The sequence below is a fragment of the Zalophus californianus genome, chromosome 4 (assembly GCF_009762305.2).
Source record: "Zalophus californianus isolate mZalCal1 chromosome 4, mZalCal1.pri.v2, whole genome shotgun sequence".
Lineage (NCBI taxonomy): Eukaryota > Metazoa > Chordata > Mammalia > Carnivora > Otariidae > Zalophus > Zalophus californianus.
The window spans coordinates 64,448,210-64,460,872 of record NC_045598.1 but is presented as its reverse complement, the minus strand read 5'-3'; the positions used below and the strand labels follow the sequence as shown (position 1 = coordinate 64,460,872).

Here is a 12,663-nt window from a genome sequence, read left to right as displayed (position 1 = left end):
CTTTATCTCCTTGAAGGACACCTCTGTTCACCTGGTCATTTAAACTAGCCACTTCCGAGTCATGCTCATTTCTCTCATTCACTCGAACACAAGGGATCTTTATGTCCTATTGATTCTACTTCCTGAAATCTTTTGGATGGGCTTCCTCTTTTCCACTTCCACAGCCTCCTTGTTTCTCATCTGCAGGACCACCCAGCTGACCTCCCGGCTGGCCTCCCTGCTGCAGCCGAGGCGCCCTCTCTCTGCTTCCAGAGTGTGCTGTCTTGAAATCCAGATCTGGTGACGTGTGACAGAGTAGAAGCCCTGACAGCTCCCCGTGGCTACGGGCTGAAGTTTACATTTGCTAGCCGGGTGTTCTCAGTCTTTCCTGCCCTGGACCCTGCCTCGGTCTCCAGCTCGGCCTCTCACCGCTTCCCACCCCCGCACCTCGGAGGCTCTTGCGCACGCGCACGCGTTCCTCTCCTTGCCGGGGACCCACGCCAACTTTCTTCCCACTCAGCACTTGGCCAATTCCATTTCTTTCTCCGGACTCAGCCGACTGTCCGCTCAATGTCCACATACCCGCTTCAGTCTTTCTCCCCATTTACCTGAGCCGCGGCCGTGACATGTGCTAGGCTGTGCGAGTTGCTTGCTGCCTCCCTATAACATGAGCTCCTTGAGATCTTTCATCTTTGTTTGATTAAGCCTATCACTTTGCTCATATATGGTAGAAACTCAATATATGTATCAAGGGAATTAATGAAAGTCACCCAAAGGAATATACAGTTAATGGGAGAATTTAATAGAGCAGTGAGAAAATATTTTTATCATTAGGGAGTTACACAGCCCCCCTGAAGTCTGTATATCCCTTGGCCTAGGCTTTTTTCCCCCTCCACCTCCAAACTAAGCCATTGTTTGAAATCAATATGTGGTCAAGGTGCTCTATCCAACCCACAAAGAAAATCTCAGAAGCATGGGGTTCCTGCAGATATACCTAGAATCACATTCTCAAACACTTGCTCATTGTTGCCCTTGGCTCTTTGAAATACTTTCAGTAATGCTCACAAAAAGGATACCCACGATATGCCTCTTAGTAAAAAGATGCAGTGTGTATTCCAAAATCAATGTGCTTTGGAGGGGGGGAAGTGTTCAGAATGGTTCAAATACTTTTATGGCTTCAAATTGTTTCCTGTTTTGAAGTTATTAAGGAATTGCAAATAATTGGCAGAACATGGCTGAGGCACTCAGAGACCTGTTTCATTGATATTCATTTGATGTCTTATTATTTTGTCTTTGCTTTCAGACATCAATAGCTAGCTATATAGGAAAAGTCAAATAGAAAATTGGAGCATTCATTATGGCAAGCTCTTCCCCCACCCACTCTACTCCCATAACCTCTCCTTACTACATGTCTATAACAGTTTTAGAGCATGGGCTTTGAAGTCTGGGAAAGTGGGGTATGAGTCCCAACTCTGTCACTTATTAACTGTGTAACCTTGGGAAAGTTCCTTAACCTTCTAAGCCTCTACTTCTTCATCTGTAAAATGGGGAAGAACATGAGTACTGATGAGTGATGTGAGAAATAAATAATACGTAAGAAGGCAGGCAGCACAGTATTTAGAATGTAGTAAGTCACCAGTATATATTAGTTTTAATACTATTATTAAGTAATTAAAATAAATATTTGGGAGGTAGAAGATGAGAACCTGGACTTACTCAATTGCCTTCACACTTTACTTCCTTGGAACTATGTCTCTGTTGCACATGCTTTCAATTAAGGGAACGGTTAACAATGTGTTAATTCATAGGCAGCTCAAATTTGGGGTGCACAGAAAACAAATATTATTTTGCCATTTTAAAAGAAATTCAGAGAGGCTAAGGGATTGGCCCAAGGGCACAGAGAGGTTAGATATAACATAAGATTTTGGGTGTTCTGTCATTTCCAGTGCTGGGTCCTTCTAGAGTCTGTGGCATTGATCATTCTTAGTGGGTCTCAGAACAGGCAAAAAAAAGCTTTCAGTGAGTCAGGCCTGGAAATGTGGCCTTGGATGAGTGAACAGGTTGAGTAACTAAATCTTCACCAGGTGACTCTGTTGGTAAGTTAATGGTGTTTCCAAAAAGATTCAAGAAATGGGAAGGGGGACAATGAGTATGATGGCATGAGGTCCCCAAACCCTTTACTTGGTAAAAGTCATTCACTTGTGTGCTTTTCTTTTTAGGAGTAATTTGCTCTTCTGGATGACTCAATTGACTCAGCAACATTCCTTTCTTGAGGCAATAATTTAAAAAACATGGAAAAACCCTGTACTTCTGCCATGTCATGCAGTATTCCAAGGACTGTTTAATGTCTTTTTGAACCTCATCGTTCTCTAAGTATAGTAAGCCCCGGATAAAGGTTTATTAATTTGGTCTGATTAAATGAAGAAAGTGTTTTGTTCTATTCAACATTACTTAGAGCCTTTTTGCAGTGAAAAGGTTTATGTAATTAAGTAGGTTCATTGTCAGCACACAATGCCTGCATTTATCCAACATTAGAAAGACATCCCGTTGGTTTGTAAATGTGTTTGAGACTCTCTTGGAAGGTGGCTTAATGTTTCTCTTCCTTTACTCTCCCATCCTGAATGGCCTGGACTTTGAAAATACAGATGTCAGGCCGGAAGAGTGCCAAAATGGCCCTTAATAACTGTATGCCTTCATGGAGAAAGGGGTGTGGAAATCATGTGTCTATGTCCAGAGCAGAGATGATGTTTCAGTTAGGGCAGACCACAGGTTTGACAGTCAGATGGAAACATATTTCTTTCTGTGAACCCAGTCTAGCTGATGAGCTACCTGTTTTCATTTTATAGTAGAAACTCAATTAAGTCTAGTCTGAGTTTTCTTAGTCTAATCCAGTAATTTCTGATAACCATGATAGTCCATCTTCTGCTATAGACTGAATGTTGGTGTCCCCTTCAAATCCATATGTTAAATCCTAAAGCCTGATGTGATGGTATCAGGAAGTGGGGCTTTGGAAGGTGATTAGGTCATGAGGGTGGAGTCCATATGAGTAAGATTAGTGCCTTTTTAAAAGAGGCCTCAGAAATCTCCCTCACCCCCTCCACCATGTGAGATTACCATGTGAAAAGACAGCTGTCTACGAATCAGGATATAAGCCTTCATCAGACATCAAATCTGCCAGTGTCTTGATCTGGGACTTCCCAGCCTCCAGAACTGTAAGAAATGAGTTTTTGTTGTTTGTAAGCCACCCAGGCTATGGTATTTTGTTATAGCAGCCTGATGGGACTAATTCAAGCTCCAAGTTCAGTCTTCATGTCAGGGCTATTCTCCCACCTGAAGGGTTTCCTATACCCTTCCTCCGGTCCTGGTTCTTCCAGTGCCAATGATCCCTGAGATCTGTCCCTTCCACCTCCATGTAGCCCCTGCTTTGGAGTCTCCTGTTGGTCCTCCTGATGCATTCCTCTTTGCCCACCTCTGACTAGTACCCAGGCTTTCCTTTAAGGCATCCCTCATACCACTGGCCACAGAAACATTCAGAACTTTTTCAGGCCCACAGCGGCCCAGAGAAATGGGCTTTCAGTAGATGCACCCTTTTATCCCTGACCCCTTGCTCACATTTGTGAAGTTATTTGCTTTTGAAAGGACAAGTGAAAATAAGGCACAAGGGACTATTTTCTCCTCCAAGATTTCCCAAAGGCTAAGTATAGGGTTTCATACACCTGCTTAACATACCCCTACCTCAATTAATCCTAACTGGTTTTCAAAGTGTGATGCTGGGGGTAGGGTGGGGTCCTTTATCTTTTTCTTTCTTTTTAAAAAAAAATTAATTCCAGTAGAATTGATGTACAGTGTTATATTAGTTTCTGGTGTACAACATAGTGATTCAACACTTCTATACATCACCTAGTGCTCATCATGACAAGTGCCCTCCTTAATCCCGATCACCTATTTCACCCATCCCTGACTGATCTCCCCTTTGGTAACTCTCAGTTCTCTACATTTAAGAGTCTCTTTCTTGGCTTGTGTCTTTCTTGCTCTATCTTTATTTTGCCCCCCCGCCTTGCTCGTTTGTTTCTTAAATTCCACGTATTAGTGAAATCATATGGTATTTGTTTCTTATTTTGCTTAGCATAATACTCTTTAGCTCCATCCATGTCATGGCAAATGGCTGAATAATACTCTATGGTATGTGTGTATATATGTACCACATCTTTATCCATTCATCTATCAATGGACACTTGGACTGCTTCCATAATTTGGCTATTGTATGTAATGCTGCAATAAACATAGGGGTGCATGTATCCCTTTGAATTAGTGTTTTTGTATTTTTTTAAAAAGATTTATTTATTAATTTGAGAGAGAGAGAGAGAGAGAGTGGGGGGAGGGGCAATGGCAGAGGGAGAGAGAGAATCTCAAGCAGGCTCTGTACGGAGCATGGAGCCCAATGCAGGGCTTGATCTCATGACCCCAAGATCATGACCTGAGCTGAAACCAAGAGTGGGATGCTCAACCACCCAGGTGCCCCGTGTTTTTGTATTTTTTGGGCAGTCCCCTATTTTCATTAGAACACTTAGAGGCTATTGCCTTTCACTAACAGTTCAGAAGCAATTGTTATAAAACCACAGCGTGAATCAAGACAGCTGCATCCAAAGTAAGCCCGTACTTCAAGGACAATAAACTGGCAGCATTTGTTACCAATGATAAAATCCAAGCTTTCAAGCCCCAGATCCATCACTTTTTAGCAATTATTTAACTCTCTAACATCTTACCTGAAAAGTCAGGATGGGGATAGTACTTACCCCACAGGGTGGATACAAGCATTAAATAAGATAACATTATTTATATAGTGTCTAGTGTGTGTTAAGTGTTCAATGAATGTTGGCTTCTAATACAGCTACCTCAAGTTAAAACAATCAGTTTTGTTTTTCATTTTTTATTTAACCACATATGTGCATCAACGTCATGAAGAATGTTTAATCTGGGCCCCATGTAATATTCCCTAAAGATTAAATTAATTCATAGTTCTTTGATAACAGGGCAACAGTGAAATGACATCAGGGCTATAGTGAAATAATGGAAGGCATTAAAATATTGAGTTTTAGGGGCACCTGGGTGGCTCAGTCATTTAAGTGTCTGCCTTGGCCTCAGGTCATGATCCCAGGGTACTGGGATCAAGCTCCGCATCAGGCTCCTTGCTCATCGGGAGCCTGCTTCTCCTGCTCCCTCTGCCTGCCGCTCCCCCTGCTTGTGCTCTTTCTCTCTCAAATAAATAAATAAATAAATAAATAAAATCTTTAAAAAAATGTTGAGCTTTAAGCAAAAATTCTCATTTCTACAGTTTTCCCTAAGGAAATAAATAGGACCAGTTTGCACTGGGTTAAAAATACACAGAATAACACAAAATATTGTAAAAGTGCTTCCCAAAGCTTACTACTTGAAAGCAGTTTATCAGTACTAATGCTAAGGTACACAAAGCCATCTGTGTCCCTGACATCCTGAAAGTTATATTCACAGAATGATGTCTTGACCATAATGCCATTAGCATGACACCTCATCTGTAAAGTCAGATGATTTTCCAAATTGAAGCACTTCTACCAAAGCTTTGGATAGGAATTAATGGGAATTCAGGTTATGTCACACTTTGGGCACAGGCAGGCTATGAAAAGCACAGAAGGGAAAAAGAAGCCAAAATAGATTGGATAATAGCAAGATAACGATCAAGAGATTGGAAAAAAAAAAAAGAGAGAGAGAGAAAGGAAAGAAATGTACCAGAAAAGGTTGTGAAAACTGTAGGAGCCTGTTAGTGGGACATAATGAGGCTCTCTAAAGGACATTTTTACACTATCCAAATACTTTTCCATTTTCAGCCATGACTGAGCCCCGGTCTTGTACATCAGTACAGTTCTTATGTCTTGTGGGTGAACTACCAAAGTCCAGAGAACCTTTCCCAATCCTTTTGATCACTGGCCTGATCCTGTGAGATCCCTTATCTGTCCTGTGGAAAGTATTTCTCTAGAAACAGTGACTGAACTGCCTTCTTCATGAACAAAGAGGTAACATTCACACCACATTCAAAGGGCTAACTAGATCGACCCTTGCCGCTTTTCCTTTCGGATCAGACAGTACACTTTCCCCAAACATGTCTTCCACTCAGACGGTGGTCAGTGCTATTAACTGCGACTTCAAACTATTTTGCAAATGAGCAAGAAATTGCCCTGGCTTTGGGGAGTGGGGTAAGCTGGTGTTGCTGTTCTCGGGGAGAGGGGAGCAGCTACAATGGAGTTAGGAGCATCTGATTAGGCTCATAATTAACCTGAACTGTCCTGCCGGGAACAGCTACAGGCAGCAGCAACATGCCTGTCAGTTCCAGCCCAAGAATTCCAACTGCTATTTTGGTTGTTATGGAAACTGACCACACTGCCTCCTAAAGAATTCATCATCCCAACCAATACTTGTTTTTCTAAGTCATTATGGAGTATCTAAATGAGCGATGCAGACACAAACAATGGAGGAGCACACACGAAGAAGCCTGGCCATTAGAGAAGACGTCACAGGGAGCTAGAACTTAAACCTGACCTTGGTGCATCATTAGCTGGGGGAGAAGACATTTCAAGTGATAGGACTGGCAGAAGTGAGGGAAGTTGAAGAGATAATGATAACGCAGGTGGGGTTGGAAACACAGACTCACGGGGGGGTTGGAGTGGGAAATGAGAAGGCATGTGGAGGCCAGCGGGAAGAATGCTTTGAAGGACAGTCTAAGGAGTTTGCACCTTTCTGCGGACAAAAGGGAACGAGGATACTTTAAAGCAGGGGGACGGTGCTTTAGGAATACTGATTTTTATTTTCAGGCTAACAGCGAGGATGGCAACCTAGTTTCTGGCTAATGCCACAATCCCACGTGTCTTGGTAGATGTCAAGACAATAATTTGAAAAGTTAAAAGTTCAACTATCTTCTCATATAGGCAACACCACACTTGTTTCACTGAAATCGATGGATTCTTGTTTATTAGGGCTCATCAAAACTGCCATGGGTGTGTCCATGACATCCTGAGTATTTTTACGAGCTTCGAACTGACCTGCAATAATACAGCTCCAAAATACCACTCCACCATCTGTCAAGGAAGTATTTACAACTAAGGCGTTAATTTTCAAGCAGAGTCCAGTAAATACCCTAGAAGAAGAACAATCATTTTTCCTCATATCACAGTGGTTTTGTACCTTCTACTGTCCAAACAGTAGGCGGAAATCTTTACTTGAATAGTAACTGGCCAATAAATTAAAATACAGGAGAGTTTGGTTAATATAAGAAAAACCTGTATTCAGAGCAACAGTTCTTGGAATGTAGTCTGTGGACCCTTGGGGGTCTCAAGCTTTGTCTGATGCCAAAGATTTTATATTGTGCTATTTGACTTTGTGAAGGGCCCAGGTCTTGGTAACAGGTGAGCCAAGATCTTTAGTCATACGTAGACAGATAGAAGTGATACTTGAAAATACATTTCAAAATTTAATAGTGAGTGTTAAACCGGGTAAATCTGAAATAAAATTATTGCTAGAGAAAATAATAACCACAAAACATGCTGTAGTATTTTTAGAAGCTTTTTTTTTTTGGACCACATTATTAAAAACACAGATTTCCATGTGATAATGAAGGCTCGTTCTTTGTTTACTGAACATCAGGTTTAAAGAGCCTCTCCTTTTCCCAATTTGGCCCCTAAGATAAAAGCTGAACAGAACGTATAATTCATTGTGTATGGCCTTGATGCCGAGAAGAGTGATTAAAGTTTATGTGGAAAGGGGAATTTTCTTTACTATTTCGATGATGAGTTTCTCTTCAGTTAAGGAGTAGAAATAATGTACTTTTACTTTCCGAAAAGAATGTAAAAAGTGTGGCAAGAGTTCATCCAGTTCCCATGGCTCAGGTCAATGAGAGGCAAGCAGGTCAGAGACAGAACTCAGGTTGGGCTCCAGGATTCTCACTACTCAAAACAGGCCGTTTTTTTTGGCTGGAATTCTTCCTCCTCTCCCCTGTTAATCCTCCCGGTTGCTCCACCTCCTCCTTTAGTTCCCTGCCTAAACGTCACCTCTGTTGAGAACCCCTTGCCTGATCACTCCGATCACCCACGTCTACCCCAGACACTCAACCCAGATTGTTTTGTTTCAGCTCTTTGTTTCCTTCCTAAGTGTGTGATAGTAATTCGATGAGTTCTTCTTTCCATCTAGGACGGAGGCTCGTGATCCCTGCTCACTGCCCACATGGGTCCAATACTCAGTAAGTATTGGGTGGATGACTGAATGTGGGAGACAGTCCAGGGACACAACCCACACAACTGAGTGGTGCAGTAGGGAGAGGCCTGGGATGGGGAGCTGCAGCCCTGGTCTCCCCTCTGCCACCAGTTGGTTGAAGGACCTTGATCAAACCTCTTAAATTCTCTGGGACTCAGTTTCCTCATCTGACAAGGAGGGAGATTTAGTGAGAGATTTCCAAAGCAACATCCCGACTTACGGTGCAAGATTCTAAGTTTATTCAATTATATTTCTTGGGTGCTGATAACCATTCTTTTTCCCACTCATTGAGGAGGTGTGGACCTTTTCATTATTTCTGAATATGAATAGACATTTTTTTAAAAAAATGGAAAGGTAGGTGTATTAACTTTTCTACAGACTTGAATCATTAGGGGGAAAAGTACCAAGTTTGGGAGGTGCTCTGACAACATTTTGTGCTTTTCTGCGCAATTATAACTGCTGCTCAAATAGCCCCATTGATTTCCATGGGGGAAAACATGACATCTGGCTCTCACATTCGTTAGCTATGTGACCTTGGACCAGTTCCTTTACCTTCCTGAGCCTCAGTTTCCTTATCTGTGTAATAGATATGTCATAAAGATAGACCACCAACCTACAAGACTGTGGAAGGATTAAATGAGATGACCTGGAACACAGTAGGTGCTTAGAAAATGCTGGTGAACCCCAAGTGAATTTTATCCCACACTTAATTTACCAGCGACTTTCATAGTATGGGGCATAAAATAAGTGAAATAGTTTTTACCATTAGCTAAAAGGAATGCAGGGTATGGTTATGGAAGTATATTGGAATATGTGGTTGCTGATATATTTAGCAGTGAGGTTTAGGGAGCAGTGGCTCATTGTTCAAACAGAAACTGTGTGTGTGTTAGATTTTGATGTATGACATCTTCATACCCATGGGATTATAATGTATTTTATTACTGTAGAGCTAAACTCAGAAGTCTGACATTCCTTAGAGTCCTACTTTGTCTATGCTGTAAAGATACAAAGCCAAAAACAATATGAAACTGCATTAACAAAAGCAACAATCCAGAAGCCTCGGGGGTATTATCCTAACCAAAAAAGGGGCAAGACTTCAAAGCAGAGTGAGAAATGAACAGTCTTTTTTCTCTACCAAGTTGTTTATTATTACCAGTTGCATTAGAAAACTTGAGGGCGGTTACTCACCAATCATGAAAATAATTTTACGCTTTCTCAAATCTTCCATGAAACCTTTAAAGTAAGAATAATTTAAGTTACTGGCAAGAAAAACTGTTTTGAAACCCTGGTATTACTCATGCTGTGTAAAAACCAAAATCTTGTAGTTTTATTTGGTAAGAAGCCCAAGCTGAGTAAATGTGTTAATAGGTCATAATTAATAGGCACTGATGACCATATCAGCCTTATTACCAGACCCAGGTAACCTATTTCATTTTAACACAAACTATCAATTTTATGTGGCAAAACTGATAAGCCATTAAATAGCATGAATTACAAAGAAAGATTATTTTTAAAATTATTTAAAAATGTTTCTAAGTATCTCAGTTTTGTGTTATTTTACATTTTTTCCTTAACATTTGTTGATCTCTTTTAATAAAGAGGAGTTAAAGCACAAATAGGGACTCTGGAAGACAATATTTTAAATACAGTTCCTATTTATAGAAAATAATACTATTTTCCATTTAAGGTAGTGAAATAAATGTATTTAAAGAATAAGTGAGCCAACTTAGAGGAAAATATTAAGTAAATAATATCTAGTATAGGTCATATACGTATAGAGATGAAGCAAAAATCACAAAGATGGTGAGAGTAAGGACTGAATTTTGGGAACCACTACTTTATATATTTATTTTTTCTTTCTTTTTTTATATATTTATTTTTTCAACTTTTTATTTAAATTCCAGTTAGATAACATACAGTGTAATATTAGTTTTGGGTGTAGAAATTAGTGATTCATCACTTTCATACAACACCCAGTGCTCATTACAACAAGTGCACTCCTTAATCCCCATCACCCACTTCACCCATCCCCCACCCACCTCCCCTCCAGTATCAATCAGTTTGGTTCTCTATAGTTAAGAGTCTGTTTCTTGGTTTGCCTCTCATTTTTATCCCCCTTACGTTTGTTTTGTTTTCTAAATTCCACATATGAGTGAAATAATATTTCACTTAGCATTATACTCTCTAGCTCCATCCATGTCATTGCAAATGGCAAGATTTCATTCTTTTTTATGGCTGAGTAATATTCCATTATATCTATCTATCTATCTATCTATCACCTATCTATTATCTATCTATCTATCTATCTATCTTCTCTATTCATTCATCAGTTGCTGGACATTTGGATTCTTTCCATAATTTGGCTATTGCTGATAATGCTGCTATAAACATCAGGGTGCATGTACCCCTTTGAATATGTATTTTTGTATCCTTTGGGTAAATACCTAGCAGTGCAATTGCTGGATCATAGGGTATAGCTCTATTTTTCACTTTTTGAGGAACCTCCATACTGTTCCAGAGTGGCTGCTCCATTTTGCATTCCCAGCAACAGTTGTAATAGGGGGACTACTACTTCAAAGCAGAGAATTGATTAGAAATTTTTGGCAAACTGCAAAACCCTCCAGAGTTTGTGGAGCCCTAAAAGATTTCCAATTGTCATGTAGTGTAGTAGGTGGCCATGAAGGATGGGTAGACAATAGCTATACTTTTTCTCCTGTCCTCAACTGACTAGACTTAGGCTAATGACTTCCTCTCCTCGTACTTTGGTTTCTCCATCTGTAAAGTAAAGGTGTTGTAAGTAAAGTCGTGATCTTTAATGTCTCTCTCAGTTCAGATACCTATGATTCTGTGGTTCCTATAAATGAATGGACCACAGGAGGAAACGGTCCCACTTGTCTCTTGGCTAAAATTATGATGCAATTATTGTTGCATGTTTAAGATATCTTTTTTTTAGAGAAGGGGAGGGGCAGAGGGAGAGAGAGAATCTTTTTTTTTTAAGATTTTATTTATTTGAGAGAGAGAATGAGATAGAGAGAGCATGAGAGGGGGGAGGGTCAGAGGGAGAAGCAGACTCCCTGCTGAGCAGCGAGCCTGATGCGGGACTCGATCCCGGAACTCCAGGATCATGACCTGAGCCAAAGGCAGTCGCCCAACAAAGTGAGCCACCCAGGCGCCCGAGAGAGAGAATCTTAAGCAGGCTCCACCCCCATTGCAGAGCCCAACACCGGGCTCCATCTCACAACCCTGAACTGAGATCATGACCTGGGCCAAATCAAGAGTCGACATTTAACTGACTGAGTCACCCAGGAGCCCCGCATGTTTAAGATATCTAAAGTAAACCAAAATTCTAGGAGACCTTGGGTAAGAGTGAGGTTACTTGAAGAGATGACCACAGACCCAAACTTGAATTGGGAATGGCTTTTTGAAAGAGCCAGTGGTTACCATTTGAGCCTGGAAGCAGGGGATCCTCAAACTAAAAAAAAAAAAAAAAATGTTTAGAGTGAGGACCTGAGAGGACAGAAGAAACAGCTGTCCTACCCAAGAATGTTTCAGAGAAGAGCAGAAACAAAAACTCCCCCTGGCTTTAAAGCCATGGGGCTTTCATTATGGAAAATGGGCTGCCTACTCAGCTGTCCCAGGACAGGGTCACAGAGTTTAGGGGCAGACCAACAGCACAGAAGAAGGAGGTTAGTTCAGGATGCTCTGAAGTTCATAGTGGGAATCTGCACAAGCCACTAAGGGAGGTACTGCTCCAACGGAGAGGCCAACCTGAACAATTGATGGTGAAAACCTGAAGAAGCGGCTCTAGGAGGCTCAGAAGATGTCACCATGTTAGGTCAATCCTGGGACTGGCTCCTGTCTGAGCAGCTTAGTTTAATACCTGCAGGGGTGGTGGTGGGGGCAGCAGGCTGATTCCATAAAGAACTTCAGAAGAGTTTCTTGGATGTGCTTAGGCAAAGGCCAGGCAAAGATTCTAAACCAGTGAGGTGGGTGGGCATGGAGTGTTGTGAACTATGGCTAACAAGCGCTAACATCTACAGTCAAATTTTTAGAGCACCATGCTGGACAAACAAAATAGATCTGAGACTAGATGCTTCCCTCAGCTGGACATATGTGACTGCAGATGGAGTAACTGAAGATAATTTTGAAGACTTTATAATTCTTGTTAACCCCTATGCTAAGGGAGGTGCTTTTCAAACTACAATATACGCTGAACAGACAGTAATACATTAGGATGTAGGATATCGTGATTTTTCGCTTCATGGAAAATATGCATGAAGTTTTAAAGTAAAGATTCTGAAGTTCAAAGGTATTTGGTGCTTTTGTTGGAACCCCGGGCCCCTGAGCTGTGCATTTCAGACCCTGGGCTGTAGAAGTTCCTGGAGCAGCCTCTCAGTGGGGAGA

General features: G+C 41.2%; 1 protein-coding gene across 3 annotated transcripts in view; it reads right to left on the bottom strand.

The window, feature by feature from the left end:
• Positions 1-12,663, bottom strand: part of AK5 (adenylate kinase 5) — a 233,166-nt gene that overhangs the window by 43,779 nt on the left and 176,724 nt on the right. For all 3 annotated transcript variants that reach the window (XM_027584212.2, XM_027584202.2, XM_027584192.2), the window contains exon 10: positions 9,448-9,492. In XM_027584212.2, the coding sequence (XP_027440013.1) occupies positions 9,448-9,492 (45 nt within the window). The remainder of the gene's footprint in view (positions 1-9,447; positions 9,493-12,663) is intronic.